Genomic DNA, 19,223 nt, shown 5'->3' on the forward strand with positions numbered 1-19,223 from the left:
ATCAGAAAGGCAGAGAAGAAGAATGGTGAGATCAGTCAAGGACAATCCTCAGACCACCTCCAGAGAGCTGCAGCATCAACTTGCTGCAGATGGTGTCACTGTGCATCGGTCAACTATACAACGCACTTTGCACAAGGAGAAGCTGTATGGGAGAGTGATGCGAAAGAAGCCGTTTCTGCAAGTACGCACAAACAGAGTCGGCTGAGGTATGCAAAAGCACATTTGAAGAAGCCTATTTCTTTTTGGAAGAAGGTCCTGTGGACTGATGAAACCAAGATTGAGTTGTTTGGTCATACAAAAAGGCGTTATGCATGGTGGCAAAAAAACACAGCATTCCAAGAAAAACACTTGCTACCCACAGTAAAATTTGGTGGAGGTTCCATCATGCTTTGGGGCTGTGTGGTCAATGCCGGCACTGGGAATCTTGTTAAAGTTGAGGGACGCATGGATTCCACTCAGTATCAGCAGATTCTTGGCAATAGTGTTCAAGAATCAGTGATAAAGTTGAAGTTACGCAGTGGATGGATCTTTCAGCAAGACAATGATCCAAAACACCGCTCCAAATCTACTCAGGCATTCATGCAGAGGAACAATTACAATGTTCTGGAATGGCCATCCCAGTCCCCAGACCTGAATATCATTGAACATCTGTGGGATCATTTGAAGAGGCTGTCCATGCTCGGCGACCATCAAACTTAACTGAACTGGAATTGTTTTGTAAAGAGGAATGGTCAAAAATACCTTCATCCAGGATCCAGGAACTCATTAAAAGCTACAGGAAGCGACTAGAGGCTGTTATTTTTGCAAAAGGAGGATCTACTAAATATTAATGTCACTTTTCTGGTGAGGTGCCCATACTTATGCACCTGTCAAATTTTGTTTGAATGCAGATTGCACATTTTCTGTTAGTACAATAAACCTCATTTCAAGGCAGAAACATTACTGTATCCAACAGTTATTACATATATCAAACTGAAATAGCTGTTGCAAAAACACCAATTTTTATAAAACATTAAGCTTAAGATTAATAGGGGTGCCCAAACTTTTTCATATGACTGTATGTGGGTTGAAGGAGAGGTCAGAGTCCAGGGTTACCCTGATGTAACGAGCGTGCAGGACTGGGGAGAGAGGACAGCCACTGACTTTGATGGATAGGTCAGATAAGAGAATGGTGGAAAGATGATAAATTCAGTTTTATCCATGTTAAGTTTTACAAATGTAGCAGAGAAGAAAGATGAAATAGCGGACAGACATTGTGGGATTCTGGTTAGTAAGGAGGTGATATCAGGTCCAGAGAGGTAGATCTGTGTGTCATCAATATAGAGGTGACACTGAAAGCCATGGGACTCTATGAGCTGTCCCAGGGGGAAAATGTAGATGGAGAAGAGCAGAGGTCCAGGAACTGAACCTTGGGGGACACCGACAGATAGGGGGCGAGATGAGGTGGCGGTGTGTTTGTGTGGGAGACGCTGAATGTTTGGTCTATTAGGTATGATATCGGTTTCCACTTAGATTGCAGGTAAAAGTAGTGTCAGTGTTAATTGCTGCGTGTTCTGCACCCAGTCACTTTGCTAGGTCTCTGGGGGGCTCCCTATTTTCCAGGAGCCACCTGCTCCCCACACCTGTATGTTGTAGGACAATATGCCAAAAGTAGGGGTATTAGCGCCACAATGGCAGACGGCCTCAATGTATGCCTGTGAGGAAAACACTGGTGTCTTGTGACAACCACAGAACTTCCGTCACAGCTGGTGGGCGACATGAAGCGTTTTCCTACATGGGAAATGTTATTAGGTGACCTAGTGAAGTCATGGGACGTAGTCTCCGGGGGCACTGGGCTATCTGCTAAAGACAAGGATGTAGCCTCCAGCAGGCAGCACTCGTCTGGCCATATGTGGATACATACACATTGTTTGATGCCAGTTGCGCCCAGTGCTGTACCCATTCAGTACAGACACTCCGGAGCTGCCAGCTGCTCCCAGTGCTGTACCCAGTCAGTACAGACACCCCAGAGCTGCCAGCTGCGCCCAGTGCTGTACCCAGTATGTACAGACACCAAGGAGCTGCCAGCTGCACCCAGTGCTGTATCCAGTCGGTACAAACACCCTGAGCTGCCAGTTGTGCCCAGTGCTGTACCCAGTCAGTACAGACACCCCGGAGCTGCCAGCTGCGCCCAGTGCTGTACCCAGTCAGTACAGACACCCCGGAGCTGCCAGCTGCGCCCAGTGCTGTACCCAGTCAGTACAGACACCCCAGAGCTGCCAGCTGCGCCCAGTGCTGTACCCAGTCGGTACAAACACCCTGAGCTGCCAGTTGTGCCCAGTGCTGTACCCAGTCAGTACAGACACCCCGGAGCTGCCTGCTGCGCCCAGTGCTGTACCCAGTCAGTACAGACACCCCAGAGCTGCCAGCTGCGCCCAGTGCTGTACCCAGTCGGTACAAACTCCCTGAGCTGCCAGTTGTGCCCAGTGCTGTACCCAGTCAGTACAGACACCCCGGAGCTGCCAGCTGTGCCCAGTGCTGTACCCTGTCAGTACAGACACCCCGGAGCTGCCAGCTGTGCCCAGTGCTGTACCCAGTCAGTACAGACACCCCAGAGCTGCCAGCTGCGCCCAGTGCTGTACCAAGTCGGTACAAACACCATGAGCTGCCAGCTGTGCCCAGTGCTGTACCCAGTCAGTACAGACACCCCGGAGCTGCCAGCTGCGCCCAGTGCTGTACCCAGTCAGTACAGACACCCCGGAGCTGCCAGCTGCGCCCAGTGCTGTACCCTGTCAGTACAGACACCCCGGAGCTGCCAGCTGCGCCCAGTGCTGTACCCAGTCGGCACAGACACCCCGGAGCTGCCAGCCGCGCCCAGTGCTGTACCCTGTCAGTACAGACACCCCGGAGCGGCCAGCTGCGCCCAGTGCTGTACCCTGTCAGTACAGACACCCCGGAGCTGCCAGCTGCGCCCAGTGCTGTACCCAGTCGGCACAGACACCCCGGAGCTGCCAGCTGCGCCCAGTGCTGTACCCTGTCAGTACGGACACCCCGGAGCTGCCAGCTGCGCCCAGTGCTGTACCCTGTCAGTACAGACACCCCGGAGCTGCCAGCTGTGCCCAGTGCTGTACCCTGTCAGTACAGACACCCCGGAGCTGCCAGCTGTGCCCAGTGCTGTACCCAGTCAGTACAGACACCCCGGAGCTGCTAGCTGCGCCCAGTGCTGTACCCAGTCAGTACAGACACCCCGGAGCTGCCAGCTGTGCCCAGTGCTGTACCCTGTCAGTACAGACACCCCGGAGCTGCCAGCTGTGCCCAGTGCTGTACCCAGTCGGTACAAACACCCCGGAGCTGCTAGCTGCGCCCAGTGCTGTACCCAGTCAGTACAGACACCCCGGAGCTGCCAGCTGTGCCCAGTGCTGTACCCTGTCAGTACAGACACCCCGGAGCTGCCAGCTGTGCCCAGTGCTGTACCCAGTCAGTACAGACACCCCGGAGCTGCCAGCTGTGCCCAGTGCTGTACCCAGTCAGTACAGACACCCCGGAGCGGCCAGCTGCGCCCAGTGCTGTACCCAGTCGGCACAGACACCCCGGAGCTGCCAGCCGCGCCCAGTGCTGTACCCAGTCAGTACAGACACCCCGGAGCTGCCAGCTGTGCCCAGTGCTGTACCCTGTCAGTACAGACACCCCGGAGCTGCCAGCTGTGCCCAGTGCTGTACCCTGTCAGTACAGACACCCCGGAGCTGCCAGCTGTGCCCAGTGCTGTACCCAGTCAGTACAGACACCCCGGAGCGGCCAGCTGCGCCCAGTGCTGTACCCAGTCGGCACAGACACCCCGGAGCTGCCAGCTGTGCCCAGTGCTGTACCCTGTCAGTACAGACACCCCGGAGCTGCCAGCTGTGCCCAGTGCTGTACCCAGTCAGTACAGACACCCCGGAGCTGCCAGCTGTGCCCAGTGCTGTACCCAGTCAGTACAGACACCCCGGAGCTGCCAGCTGTGCCCAGTGCTGTACCCAGTCAGTACAGACACCCCGGAGCTGCCAGCTGTGCCCAGTGCTGTACCCAGTCAGTACAGACACCCCGGAGCGGCCAGCTGCGCCCAGTGCTGTACCCAGTCGGCACAGACACCCTGGAGCTGCCAGCTGCGCCCAGTGCTGTACCCAGTCGGCACAGACACCCCGGAGCTGCCAGCTGTGACCAGTCAGTACAAAGACCACGAGCTGGCAGCTTTGGCCGCTATTCCTCACACATCACCCCCTCCCCGCAGCTCTCTCTCTTTGCCAGCCTGTAGCTCCTCCCATACGTGGCTCATTTGCATACGCGTTGACGCCGAGGGCGGGGCCTCGGAAGCTCTTGGTGCAGACAATGGAAGTCCCGGACCGCTAGCTGGGAAGAGTCCATGTGATCTGCTGGCGGGGGCGCCGCGGGTTATGCCAGTGTGTACGGGCACCTCAGCCAGACGTCATGGAGCCCGTGCAGCCTCCCTCTCCCCCAGTGTTGTGCTCCGTGCTGTCAGTGAGAAGTCACAGCTGCGAGGTGACCCTGGACCCCGGCCAGTTGCTCCTGTCCTGGACAGAAGTCAGGCCCCGGCTGGAAGGACGCAGTAGCCGAGCTGGTGAGTGCAGGTGCCCAGAACTGGGGGGGGGGGGGTGTTACAGGACCGCAGACAGCTGGTATCATATGGGCAATGTGTACTGCAGCTGCATCTGGTATGTGGTCCTGTGTGTGCCCAGTGTGCCAGGCTGGGCTGTGGGCAGAATGTGTAGAGACTGTGCCCCACCGCCCTGTTTATGCTGTACCACTAGGTGTAATTACACACAACACATTGTAAAACCCGCCTGGCACCTGTGGCACCAATGTGCTGCTGCTATAGACAACTTGCTAGAACTTTCTGTACTTTTCCATTACCTTCTGGAAATACTGGGCAGAAGTGGGGAGATCACCGGGGGTGCTGTCTGACATATGGGTCTTGTTTGCATCCCCCTCTCCCCCCTTGTGACCCATGTGGGTTCACCCCCCCCCCTTGCGTGTGACCCATGTGGGTTCACCCCCCCTTGCGTACGACCCATGTGGGTTCACCCCCCCCCTTGCGTACGACCCATGTGGGTTCACCCCCCCCCTTGAGTACGGCCCATGTGGGTTCACCCCCCCCCCTTGTGTATGACCCATGTGGGTTCACCCCCCCCCTTGTGTATGACCCATGTGGGTTCACCCCCCCCTTGTGTACGACCCATGTGGGTTCACCCCCCCCCTTGTGTACGACCCCTGTGGGTTCACCCCCCCCCCTTGTGTACGACCCCTGTGGGTTCACCCCCCCCCTTGTGTACGACCCCTGTGGGTTCACCCCCCCCTTGTGTACGACCCATGTGGATTCACCCCCCCCTTTGTGTACGACCCATGTGGGTTCACCCCCCCCTTTGTGTACGACCCATGTGGGTTCACCCCCCCCTTTGTGTACGACCCATGTGGGTTCACCCCCCCCTTTGTGTACGATCCATGTGGGTTCACCCCCCCTTTGTGTACGACCCATGTGGGTTCACCCCCCCCTTTGTGTACGACCCATGTGGGTTCACACCCCCCCCCCCTTGTGTACGACCCATGCGGTTTCACCCCCCCCCTTATGTACGACCCATGCGGGTTCACCCCCCCCCCTTGTGTACGACCCATGCGGGTTCACCCCCCCCCTTGTGTACGACCCATGTGGGTTCACCCCCCCCCCTTGTGTACGACCCATGTGGGTTCACCCCCCCCCTTGTGTACGACCCATGTGGGTTCACCCCCCCCCTTGTGTACGACCCATGTGGGTTCACCCCCCCCTTGTGTATGACCCATGTGGGTTCACCCCCCCCCCTTGTGTACGACCCATGTGGGTTCACCCTACCCTGCGTACGACCCCTGTGCGTTCCCTCCCCCCCTCTGCATATGACCCCTGTGGGTTCTCCCCCCCCCCCCCTGCGTATGACCCCTGTGGGTTCCCCCCCCCCCTGCGTATGACCCCTGTGGGTTCTCCCCCCCCCCCCCCTGCGTATGACCCCTGTGGGTTCTCCCCCCCCCCCCCCCTGCGTATGACCCCTGTGGGTTCTCCCCCCCCCCCCCCCTGCGTATGACCCCTGTGGGTTCTCCCCCCCCCCCCCCCTGCGTATGACCCCTGTGGGTTCTCCCCCCCCCCCCCCTGCGTATGACCCCTGTGGGTTCTCCCCCCCCCCCCCTGCGTATGACCCCTGTGGGTTCTCCCCCCCCCCCCCCTGCGTATGACCCCTGTGGGTTCTCTCCCCCCCCCCCCTGCGTATGACCCCTGTGGGTTCTCTCCCCCCCCCCCCTGCGTATGACCCCTGTGGGTTCTCTCCCCCCCCCCCCTGCGTATGACCCCTGTGGGTTCTCTCTCTCCCCCCCCCCCTATGCGTATGACCCCTGTGGGTTCTCTTCCCCCCCCCCTGCATATGACCCCTGTGGGTTCCCCCCCCCCCCTGCGTATGACCCCTGTGGGTTCTCCCCCCCCCCCCCCCTGCGTATGACCCCTGTGGGTTCTCCCCCCCCTGCGTATGACCCCTGTGGGTTCTCCCCCCCCCCTGCGTATGACTCCTGTGGGTTCTCCCCCCCCCCCCTGCGTATGACCCCTGTGGGTTCCCCCCCCCCTGCGTATGACTCCTGTGGGTTCTCCCCCCCCCCCCTGCGTATGACCCCTGTGGGTTCTCCCCCCCCTGCGTATGACCCCTGTGGGTTCTCCCCCCCCCCCCCCTGCGTATGACCCCTGTGGGTTCTCTCCCCCCCCCCCCCTGCGTATGACCCCTGTGGGTTCTCTCTCCCCCCCCCCCCCCCCCTATGCGTATGACCCCTGTGGGTTCTCTCTCCCCCCCCCCATGCGTATGACCCCTGTGGGTTCTCTCCCCCCCCCCCCCCCATGCGTATGACCCCTGTGGGTTCTCTCCCCCCCCCCCCATGCGTATGACCCCTGTGGGTTCTCCTCCCCCCCTCCCTCCTCCCCCCCCCCCTCCTCCCCCCCCCCTCCTCCCCTCCTCCCCTCCCCCCCCCCCTCCTCCCCTCCTCCCTGTCTGATAAGTACAGGAGTCAGACATATAACTGGCCTGTTAATAACCATAATGCTGTCACTTTGCTTCTGGCTACGGCTCATAACACTGGCTGATGACTTCCATTATATCACACTGACATCTGTTTGGTGATTTTATTTGTTCCTATTAGTAGTTGGTTGTATATTGTTAACACTGTAAATATGTCATTGCTTTGCCTTCTGCTGTAAAGTGGTGGCCCAGGACATTAAAGTTTCCTATTTTCACACTACTTTTATATTGAGCTATACATAAGATCAGGTCCTCTGACGCCCAGCACCCCGTTGATCAGCTGTTATTAGTTCTGCCACCAGATGTTAACTGTGCAGAGCAGACCCGCCACTCTTTACTACCCGCTTCCCTGCACTGCAGCTCGCCCTTTAGTCATTTGTGCAGGAGCTAATCGGTAGTACCCGGCAGTGACCGCTAAAGATTGACGGAGCTGTGGTGTTCCACTCTCTACAATGTTTACATCCCGTATAGACTAAGGCTAATAATATCTGATTGGTGAGAGTTCTGGAGACGTCATCATGATTGTAGTAGTGGAAATCCCCTTTAAGGCTATGTGCCCACGATGCTGAGATGCTGCATATTTTTTCCGATTCTCCCTGGCAGGAAAAACGCATGTGCATTTTTTACATGCGTTGTTCCTGCAAGGTAGAAGCGTTTGTCAAGCGTTTTTGCATGCATTTTTGCATGCGGGTTATCAAGTGCTTTTAGCATCACTTGGAAAGTGCTTGACAACTTGGTTACACTATATAAATCCATGCAACCGGCATGGATTTATATAGTGTGACCAAGTTAGTTAAAAAAAAAAAGATTAAGAATGGTAAAAAATAAAGATTATACTTACCTTCTGATGGCCCCCGGTCTCCTTCTCCGATGCGTCCGGTGTCTTGCGGTTGTGTAAAAGGACCTGCCTTGACGTCATTTAGTCATGTGACAGGTCACGCGACCGCTGACGTCGGCGGTTGCGGGACCTGTCTCATGACTAAATGACGTCATGGCAGGTCCTCACACCACCGCGAGCCGCCCAACACACCGGACGCATCGCTGAGGGGGCCGTCGGAAGGTAAGTATAATCTTTATTTTTAATTTTTTTTTTACAGGTACCATGGTTCCCGGGTCTGGAAGAGAGTCTCCTCTTCTCCATACCTGGGTACCATCTGCACATTGAATCGCTTCATATCCACGTGTGCACTTGTAGTGATGCAGATATTAAGCGTTTCAATGCAAGTCAATGGCATTTACGCTGCGTGTCCGCAAAATTAATGGACATGCTGCAGATTTTTACTTAATGATAATCCGCAGCCGAAATCTCCGCAGCGTGTGCACAGCACATGCGGATTATCATTGGAGACCATGAGGCACGTATTACCAAGCGTTTTTTAAGCATTTTTGCTGTGGAAATTCCACTGCAAAAACGCTTGAAAAAGGCATAGTGGGCACGCAGCCTAAGTCCTCTCTCTTCAGTACCTCTGCATCAGTACCCAACACTCTAGCGTTGATGACTTCATGTCCATTATTTCTTGACTGCTTTAGAATCTTGTGCAGTAAATGCAGCTGTGATAGCTTTGGCCAGTGGTTGGCTGTAGCAGTAATGTGAATGATGGACATGTCTTTATTGCAGGAAGGATGGCTTTTGAGCCCCAGGGTTGTTTAATACGCGTGTCATTTTTTATTTTTTTTCTTATTTTATATCCTTTCCTGTTCTTGAAGGGAACCTGACAGCTTATACATTCTGCCTCATCCACGTGCAGCATATATCAGGCACTGGCTGTATGATTTCAGCTTTATCTGTTTAATTGCCGAGCACTGAGCCGCTTGAAAGACTATTCGGACAGGCGGGTCCCCGGCGCCTTCTCCCCACCTGCTTCCATTCAGTGATAGGTCTCCCTCTATGCTTGAATGCCTTATTTAAGACCTATCACTAAAGGTCAGAGGGCAGGGAGAAGCCGCTGGAGAACCGCATGTCAGACTAGTATGTCTTGTGGTACGGTCCCTGGAGGCTATTATTTTTCTCTCTGAAAAGTTGCAGTATTTTAGAGTTAACTGTAGATGTCATGCTTCTCAAGTTAGGGTCTTCAAGCCAAGACCATACATAAATGCAAAAATTGAAAAATAGATAACAACATATAAAAAAATAAAGTACAAGGTTAAGAAAAAGAAAAATGGGCAGGGCAGTTAGAGACCCCAAGGGATGGCACAATGCAGATGGGCATGCATGAAGAAATGATGAGTAGATGAATGAAGTATATAGAAAAAGGTGTAGCATAGGTGAATGATTCTAGTAATAATAAGCAAAAGGCTAGTTTAATAAATCTGTGTTTTTCAGTCCTTTGCCTGCTGCGAATCACGGACTGGCTGCAGGTCTCGTGATTTCAACTTGACAGCCTCAATATAAAGTTAGGTCCAGAAATATTTGGACAGTGACACAAGTTTTGGCATTTTAGCTATTTACCAAAACATATTCAAGATACAGTTATATCAATATGGGCTTAAAGTGCAGACTCTCAGCTTTAATCTGAGGGTATTTACATCCTAATTGATTTAGAGTTTAGGACACTTACCTCAAAAGCTCATTAATGAGCTTCATTGGCTTCCCCTCCCATTAATCCATTATCAATTAAGCAGGTAAAAGGTCTGGAGCTAATTTCAGGTGTGTTACTTGCATTGGGAAGCTGTAGCTGTGAACTTAAAACATATGGTCAAAGGAGTTTTCAATGGAAGTGAAACAGACCAACATTAGGCTGAAAAAGAGAAGAAATCCATCAGAAAGATTGCAGAAATGTTAAAAGTGGCCAAATCAACAGTTTGGTACATTCTGCAAAAAAAGAGCACATAGGTGAGCGTGCAACTCAAAAAGGCCTGGATGTCCTTGGAGGAAAACAATGGCGGATGATCGCAGAATCCTTTCCGTGGTGAGAAAAATCTCTTCACAACTTCCCAAGTGAAGAACAACACTCTTCAGGAAGTAGGTGTTTCAGTATCTAAGTCTATCATTAAGAGAGAACTTAATGAGCGCAAATACAGAGGGTTCACCATAAGGTACAAACCAGTAATCAGCCTAAGGCCACAGCCCCACTATCAGTATTTGGTCAGTATTTTTTCTCAGGAGTGGGAGCCAAAACCAGGTGAGGAACAATCAGAGAAAAGGTATAATAGAAACAAGTCACCAATTCTACATTTATCACCCACTCCTGAGAAAAAATACTGACCTAATACTGGTAGTGGGGCCGTGGCCTAAAAATAGAAAGGCCAGATTAGACTTTGCCCAAAAAAATCATCTATAGAATCCAGCTCAGGCCTATACTTTCTGCTCAGATTCCACCAAATGCAGAAATGTCGATTGGATGGCGCCTCACAGTACAGATGGACAATGACCCAAAACATACTGTGAAAACACTCCAGTATTTTTTTTTAAAGCAGACAAGTGGAATATTCTTCAGGGGCCGTGTCAATCATCAGATCTCAACCCCATGTAGCAGCATTTCATGTGCTTAAGACAAAACTTAAGGCAGAAAGACCCACAAACAAGCAACAACTGAAATCAGTTGCAGTAAAGACCTGGCAAAGGCATCATGAAGGAGGAAGCCCGGAGTTTTGTGACGTCCATGGCTTCTAGACTTCAGACAGTCGTTGCCTGCACAGTATTCTCTAAAAAGTATTAAAAAGGAACATTTTATTTATGCTAAAGTTAATTCAGCCAATTACTTCTGAGTAGTGATGAGCGAGTGTGCTCGTTTAACCCTTTAACCAAGCATGCTCGGGTGCTTTCCGAGTATCTTTGGCGTGCTCGTATACTATGTTCGAGTCCCTGCTTCTGCATGATTTACAGCTGTAAGACAACCTCAACATATGTGAGTATTCCCTAACAAACAAGCAATACCTGCATGTGTTGAGGCTAACAGCCTCAGTCTAATATTAATATATATATATCTAAATAATAATATACGAATATTGTAGACAGGCAGCAAGATGGCGTCTGCTGCCGATGGGTCCAGATCGGAGTGTATGTGTACACTGATAGGGTGCTGAGAGGTTTTGGTTTATTGGAGCAGTATAGGTTCAGGTGTCGGGAATGATTGGTAAGTGATGGGCAGGACCAATCATTCCCATCCTCCTATCCAGGAGGTTCTGCTGGAGTTAAAGGGCAGCAGCGCTGCTCATAACTGTGTGGGTTTAGAGGTGGTAACACCTCTTGTGTTTGGATCTGTGAGTTGAGGTTTGGAGGCCTCCAATGTTGCCTGTCTTTTCTAAACACTAGAGAGCTGGATACTAACCCAAGCAGGCGTACTTGCACTACTGTATGAACTATTTACTTTATTTTTTTAACTTTGCGCCAGAAAAGGCTGTTCTGTCATCTTGACTGGTTTATGGCTTTTGTTTGAACTGAAGAAACTGTATTCCTGTGTGTGTACCAGCACCTACCAGAGAGCTGATCCCTTATAAAAATTTTTTTTTTTAAATATATGTGTGTATATAGATAGATATATACTGCTCAAAAAGATAAAGGGAACACTCAAATAACACATCCTAGATCTGAATGAAATATTCTCATTGAATACTTTCTTCTGTATAAAGTTGAATGTGCTGACAACAAAATCACACAAAAATCATCAATGGAAATCAAATTTATTAACCAATGGAGGCCTGGATTTGGAGTCACCCCCAAAATTAAAGTGGAAAAACACACTACAGGCGGATCCAACTTTGATGTCCTTAAACAAGTCAAAATGAGGCTCCGTATTGTGTGTGGCCTCCACGTGCCTGTATGACCTCCCTACAACACCTGGGCATGCTCCTGATGAGGTTGCGGATGGTATCCTGTGGAATCTCCTCCCAGACCTGGACTAAAGCATCTGCCAACTCCTGGACAGTCTGCGGTGCAACGTGACGTTGGTGGATGGAGCGAGACATGATGTCCCAGATGTGCTCAATCGGATTCAGGTCTGGGGAACTGGCGGGCCAGTCCATAGCTTCAATGCCTTCATCTTGCAGGAACTGCTGACACACTCCAGCCACATGATGTCTGGCATTGTCCTGCATTAGGAGGAACCCAGGGCCAAACGCACCAGCATATGGTCTCACAAGGGGTCTGAGGATCTCACCTCGGTACTTAATAGCAGTCAGGCTACCTCTGGCGAGCACATGGAGGGTTGTGCGGCCCTCTAAAGAAATAGCATCCCACACCAGTACTGACCCACTGCCGAACTGGTCATGCTGAAGGATGTTGCAGGCAGCAGATCGCTCTCCACGGTGTCTCCAGACTGTCACGTCTGTCATGTGCTCAGTGTGAACCTGCTTTCATCTGTGAAGAGCACAGGGTGCCAGTGGTGACTTTGCCAATCCTGGTTTTCTGTGGCAAATGGCAAGCGTCCTGCACGGTGTTGGGCTGTGAGCACAACCCCCATCTGTGGACGTTGGGCCCTCATACCACCCTCATGGAGTCGGTTTCGAACCATTTGTGCAGACACATGCACATTTGTGGCCTGCTGGAGGTCATTTTGCAGGGCTCTGGCAGTGCTCCTCCTGTTCCTCCTTGCACAAAGGCGGAGTTAGCGGTCCTGCTGCTGGGTTGTTGCCCTCCTACGGCCCCCTCCACGTCTCCTGGTGTACGGGTCTGTCTCCTGGTAGCGCCTCCAGCCTCTGGACTCTACGCCGACAGACACAGCAAACCGCCTTGCCACAGCTCGCATTGATGTGCCATCCTGGATGAGTTGCACTACCTGAGCAACTACTGTGGGTTGTAGAGTCCGTCTCATGCTACCACGAGTGTGAAAGCACAACCAACATTCAAAAGTGACCAAAACATCAGCCAGAAAGCATTGGTACTGAGTTGTGGTCCCCACCTGCTGAACCACTCCTTTATTGAGTGTGTCTTGATAATTGTCAATAATTTCCATCTATTGTCTATTCCATTTGCGCAACAGCATGTGAAATTGATTGTCAATCAGTGTTGCTTCCTAAGTGGACAGTTTGATTTCACAGAAGTTTGATTTACTTGGAGTTATATTCTGTTGTTTAAGTGTTCACTTTATTTTTTTGAGCAGCATATAAGAGATAGATAGAGATATATGATATACATCTATCTATTTCATATACCGTATATTCCGGCGTATAAGACGACTTTTGAAGACTGAAAAATCTTCGGTCTAGTCTGGGGTCGTCTTATACGCCGGTAATGCTTTTGAACTTTCAGAAATTGACATGCGGGGATACTCTGGGGGTGTTAATAAGCTGCCGTGGCCGTATCCCTGCCATGTCGGAGTTAATATAAGGTGGAGGGAGTTAAAATACGGCGGCGGTAGGTCCAGACAGTCAGCGCTTCTGTGCTGAAACTGACACATCGCTGCGTATTCCCAGCTCCGGACACAGCGCAGGGCTTCTGTGCCGACAGCTTTCACTTGTCACAGAAGCGCTGCGCTGTGTCCGGAGCAGGGAAGTTCGCATCGCTTCTGTGACAATATATGAAAAGCCGGCAATTCAGCAGCGGCATAAGCCGGCACCCGACAATTTAGAATAGAAAGAATAGAGCTTCACACACAGATTAGATAGATAGAAACATGTCAGTCACATATATATGAAGTACAGTGACAGTATTGCTTACTGTACTTGTCATTTAGTGTAAAGGATTTATTAAAACAAATAATAGTGTTTTCATGCACTGTCTCTTTAAAAAAGCCGGCCGGCAATTCAGCATCTGTACCCGACAATTTATAACAGAAAGATAGAGCATCACACATAGATTAGATAGATAGAAACATGTCAGTCACATATATATGAAGTACAGTGATAGTGTTGGTTACTGTACTTGTCATCTAGTGTTAAAATAACGGATTTATTTAAAAAAAAATTGGCGTAGGGTTCCCCTTAATTTTAGTCTCTAGCGGAGGTTAAGCAGACGGCTGGGGCAGATGTTTGAAGCCTGGGAAGGGGGTAATACCCACGGAGCTTCCCAGGCTACTAATATCAGCCCCCAGCTGAATACATAGCCTTTACTAGCTATTAAAATGGGGGATTCCCCAAAAAAATGACGTGGGGTCCCCCCTAATTTAATAGCTAGCAAAGGCTAGGCAGACAGCTGGGGGCTGATATTAATAGCCCAGGAAGGGAGCCATGAATATTGGCCCCCTCCCAGGCTAGAAACACCAGCCGTCAGCCGCCCCAGAAATGGCGCATTCATAGGATGCGCCAATTCTGGCACTTAGCCTCGCTCTTCCACGCTGCCCTGGTGCGGTGGCAGGGGGTAATAGGGCTGGGGTTGATGTCAGCTTATAATGCCAGCTAACATCAAGCCCAGGTTACTAATGGAGAGGCGTCTATAAGACACCCCCATTACTAACCCCATAGTCAAAGTTAAAAAAAACACAAACACCCAGAATAAAGTCCTTTAATTGAAATAAACACACAATTCTTTATTGTTCTAAATTAAACCATACTTAGCATCACGCCCATTCCAGCTGAAGCCAACGATCTCCTGCTATAAAAGAAAAATAATAAAGCAACCTCATCCTTACCTTTCCATGGTTCCCAGGACAGCTCCAGCTCTGCTACATCGAGATGACAGGCTGGACCGCAGCAGAACGCTGCCATCCATCCTGTCATCCCGCAGACACTGAGAAGCGCAGGCATGCTTGCGCTCCTCAGTGTCTCTCTGTGACGGCATCCAGATGAGCCGACAATGAACTCAGCTCACCTCATGTACGTCCGTCACTGACAGCGTGGGAAACTTCTACTGCGCATGATCTCGGCTCATCTGGATGCCGTCACAGTCAGACACTGAGGAGCACAAGCATGCCTGCGCTTCTCAGTGTCTGCCGCATGGCAAGCTGAACGGCAGCGTTCTGCTGCGGTCCAGCCTGTCATGTGAATGTAGCAGAGCTGGACCGGTCCTGGGAACCATGGAGAGGTAAGGATGAGGTTGCTTTATTATTTTACTTTTATTGCAGGAGATCGTTGGCTTCAGCTGCAATGGGCGTGACGGTAAGTATGGTTTAATTTAGAACAATAAAGAATTGTGTGTTTATTTCAATTAAAGGACTTTATTCTGGGTGTTTGTGTTTTTTTTAATTACTTTACTAGAAATTCATGGCGGTCATGTCTAATATTGGCGTGACCCCATGAATTTCGGGCTTAGGGCCAGCTGATAATGCCAAGCTGGCCTTAACCCCTTTATTACCCAGTGAGCCACCGCACCAGGGCCCTGGATGAGTTGGGTACAGCGCCAGAAGATGGCGCTTCTATGAACGCGCCATTTTCCGGGGTGGCTGCGGACTGCAATTTGCAGCGGGGGTGGCCCAGAAAGCTTGGGCCTCCCTGCGCTGCGGATTCCAGCCCCCAGCTGCCTAGTTGTACCTGGCTGGACACAAAAACAGGGCGAAGCCCCACGTCAATTTTCTTTAAATTATTTCATGAAATAATTAAGAAAAAAAGGGCTTCCCTATATTGTTGTGTCCGGCCAGGTACAAATAGGCAGCTGGTGGTTGGGGGCAGCCCGTTCCTGCCTGCTGTAACTGGCTGGACACAAAAATATGGCGAAGCCCACGTCAACATTTTTGGGAAAAATTAATTACAAAATTAATAATAATTTAGGGACTGCATCTTTATTAACCCCTCAATTGTCATTTAGTGTTAAAATAAAGAATTTTTTAAAAAGAAAATTGGCGTGGGATCCACCATCATTATAGTCTCTAGCGGATGTTAAGCAGACGGCTGGGGCAGATGTTTGAAGTCTGGGAAGGGGGTAATACCCACGGAGCTTCCCAGGCTACTAATATCAGCCCCCAGCTGAATACCTAGCCTTTACTAGCTATTAGAATGGGGGACCCCCCCAAAAAATGACGTGGGGTCCCCCCTATTTTAATATGTTTATGAGTGACAGTTTTCCTGCTATATACCTGCATGTCATAAGAATTTAAATTAAAAAAGGACCATGTTAAATTCAAATCTGTTTTTTTTTAATTTTTACCGGTGTTTGGTATGCGTTGGAAAAGGGGTAGTCTTATACGGTGAATATATCCTAAACTCTATATTTTAACAGGAAAGTAGGGGGGTCGTCTTATACGCCGGAATATACGGTATATCTATAAGATATATATATATTTATGTTATGTAAGAGATAGATATCGATATAATATCGATTTGTACATTAGAGGGGGACCTAACTGTGTGTGAGTCATATATGGTTGTACATTACATGAAGAAGCATCTCTTCAGAGAAGTAACTATCTGTTAGGGGCACATCTTTAGGGCAACTTTGCTACTATGCACGCATTAGCAATTATAGTGCAGCACAAGAGAGAATGCATTTATTTATCTAACTTTCTACAAACAAAGTAGCTTAATATATACATTGAGATGTCGCCAAGCAGAGATTCTCTATGTCCACCTTTTGGATATCATTTTACAGATTACATAAGGAATTAAAGGGGTTCTCCACTACAATGGATAGGTTATCAGTACTATTGTAGCGGAAAACCCTGTTAACCCCTTTACCCCCGAGGGTGGTTTGCACTTTAATGACCAGGCCAAGTTTTACAATTCTGACTCTGGAACGCTTCAACGGATCCCACTGATTCTGAGATTGTTTAGTCGTGACATATTGTACGTCATGATAGTGGTAAAATTTCTTTGATATGACTTAAGTTTATTTGTGAAAAAAACTGAAATTTGGCGAAAAGTTTGAAAATTTCGCAATTTTTAAACTTTGAATTTTCATGCCCTTAAATCAAAGAGGTATGTCAAACAAAATAGTTAATAAATAACATTTCCCACATGTCTACTTTACATCAGCACAATTTTGGAACCAACTTTTTTTTTTTTAGGGAGCTATAAGGGTTAAAAGTTGACCAGCGATTTCTCATTTTTCCAACAAAATTTACAAAACCATTTTTTAGGGACCACACCACTATTGAAGTGGCTGAGGTGCCTTTATGACAGAAAATACCCAAAAGTGACACCATTCTAAAAACTGCACCCCCCCCCCCCCTCCAAGGTGCTCAAAACCACATTCAGGAAGTTTATTAACCCTTCAGATGCCTCACAGGAATTTTTGGAATGTGGAAGGAAAAAATGAACACTTAACTTTTTTCACAAAAATGTTACTTTAGACCCCAATTTTTTATTTTCGCAAGGGTATCATGAAAAAATGGACCCCAAAATTTGTTGTGCAATTCTTTCTGAGCACGCCGACACCCCATATGTGGGGGAAAACCATTGAGTGGGCACATGGCAGGGTTCGGAAGGGAAGGAGCACCATTTGACTTTTTGAATGTAAAATTTGCTTTAATAATTAGCGGACGCCATGTTGCTTTTGGGGAGCCCCAGATTTGCCTAAATAGTGAAAACTGCTCACAACTGACCCCATTTTGGAAACAAAACCCCTCAATGAATTTCTCTAGATGTGTGGTGAGCACCCTGAACCCCCAGGTGCTTCAGAGGTTTATAACATAAAGCCGTGAAAATAAAAAAGCAAACTTTTTCCACAAAAATGATTTTAGCCCCAATTTTTTTTATTTTCACAAGGGTCAGAGGAGAACATGGACCCCAAATATTGTTGCGCAATTTATCCTGAGTACGCCAATACCCCATATGTGGGGAAAATACACTGTTTGGGCACTCGGCAGGGTTCAGAAGGGAAGGAGTACTGTGTGACTTTTTGAATGCAAAATTGGCTGGAATCAAGAGCGGACGCCATGTCGCATTTCGGGAGCCCCTGATGCGCCTAAACAGTGGAAACCCCCCACAAGTGACTCCATTTTGGAAACTAGACCCCCTCAAGGATTTTATCAAGGGGTATAGTGTACATTTTGAACCCAGAGGTACGACACAGAATTTGATAACATTAGGTCATCATATTGAATAAGTTGTCATTCGTCTTGAGCGCAAGTGCTTGCTACTTGAGTTTGCATCGGGTATGCACCATGTATCGCGGGTGCTGGAGTGTCATGTTCGAGTCCCCGCCCCGCTTTTTTCATGGTTATTAGACGCCCCAAAAAAATATGCTTGGATCGCTCTTGCGTGGCAGGCAATCCCCGTGAGTTTTTTTTGGCTGTATAACAGCTGCAAAACATATGGGGCGGAGACTGGAGCATGTCACTAGAGCACCCGCTATACTTGGTGCACTTGATGCAAACTCAAGTAGTGAGTACTTGCGCTCAACACTAGTCACCATATCGTCGTCATTTTTTTTTCTTTACTTTTGAAAAAATACCAACACAAGCCTAACCCTAGAGATTATTTATTTTTTACGCCGTTCCTCGTGCGGTATAAGTGATTAGATGACTTTATTGTTCGGGTCGGTGCGATTACTGCGATACAAGATTCGTATCGGATTTTTATGATTGACAGCTGCCACACACTAAAAAAAACTTTTTTTTTTTTTTGCATCGCCATATTTTGAGAGTTATAATTTTTCCATATTTTGGCCGACAGTCATGTGATGGCTTGTTTTTTGCAGGATGAGTTGACTTTTTTAATGGTACCATTTTCGGGCACGTGACATTTTTTGATTGCTTTCTTTTCCAATTTTTGGGAGGCAGAATAAACAAAAACCAACAATTCAGGAGTTGTTTTTTTTTTTTTTTAATGCCGTTCCACGTGTCGTAAAAATTAGTTAAGGCAGCTTTATTTTTCGGGTCAGTTCGTTTACAGCAGTACCACATTTATATAGTTTTTATGTTTTGGTGCTTTTACACCAACTATTTTATAGAAAAATTATTTTTTTTGCATCACTTTATTCTGAGAGCTATAGCTTTTTTCTTTTTCGGACTATGGAGCTGTATGGCGGCTTGTTTTTTGCAGGACAAGACGTTTTTAGCGGTACCATTTTTATTTACATTCGTCTTTTTGATCGCGTGTTATTCCATTTTTTATTTGTCAGTATGATGATGATAAAGCATTGTTTTTTGCTTCATTTTTGATTTATTTTTTTACCATGTTCATTAAAGGGGTTAACTAGTGGGACAGTTTTATAGGTCACGTCAGGTCGTTCCAGAAGTGGCGATATTTGCGAAATATCTGTACTTTTATTGTTTGTTTTTTTTCTCATTATAATATTTATTTATGGGTACAGTTTATTTTTGGATTTTTTTTTTCATTTTTTTTTTTTTTTTTAAATATGTTTACATTTATTTATTTTTTTTGTTTAACTTTTACACTTTGTCCCACTATGGG

The 19,223-nt window shown here is 48.8% G+C and overlaps 1 protein-coding gene across 2 annotated transcripts in view; it reads left to right on the forward strand.

Moving 5' to 3' along the window:
- The first annotated feature begins 4,290 nt into the window (after nucleotides 1-4,290).
- Nucleotides 4,291-19,223, forward strand: part of CERK (ceramide kinase) — a 101,845-nt gene continuing 86,912 nt past the window's right edge. For both annotated transcript variants that reach the window (XM_073652140.1, XM_073652141.1), the window contains exon 1: nucleotides 4,291-4,594. In XM_073652140.1, coding sequence (XP_073508241.1) covers nucleotides 4,444-4,594 — 151 coding nt within the window. In that variant the 5' untranslated portion in view covers nucleotides 4,291-4,443. The remainder of the gene's footprint in view (nucleotides 4,595-19,223) is intronic.

The sequence above is a fragment of the Phyllobates terribilis genome, unplaced genomic scaffold (assembly GCF_046119375.1).
Source record: "Phyllobates terribilis strain yellow unplaced genomic scaffold, ASM4611937v1 Scaffold_11__3_contigs__length_659146591, whole genome shotgun sequence".
Lineage (NCBI taxonomy): Eukaryota > Metazoa > Chordata > Amphibia > Anura > Dendrobatidae > Phyllobates > Phyllobates terribilis.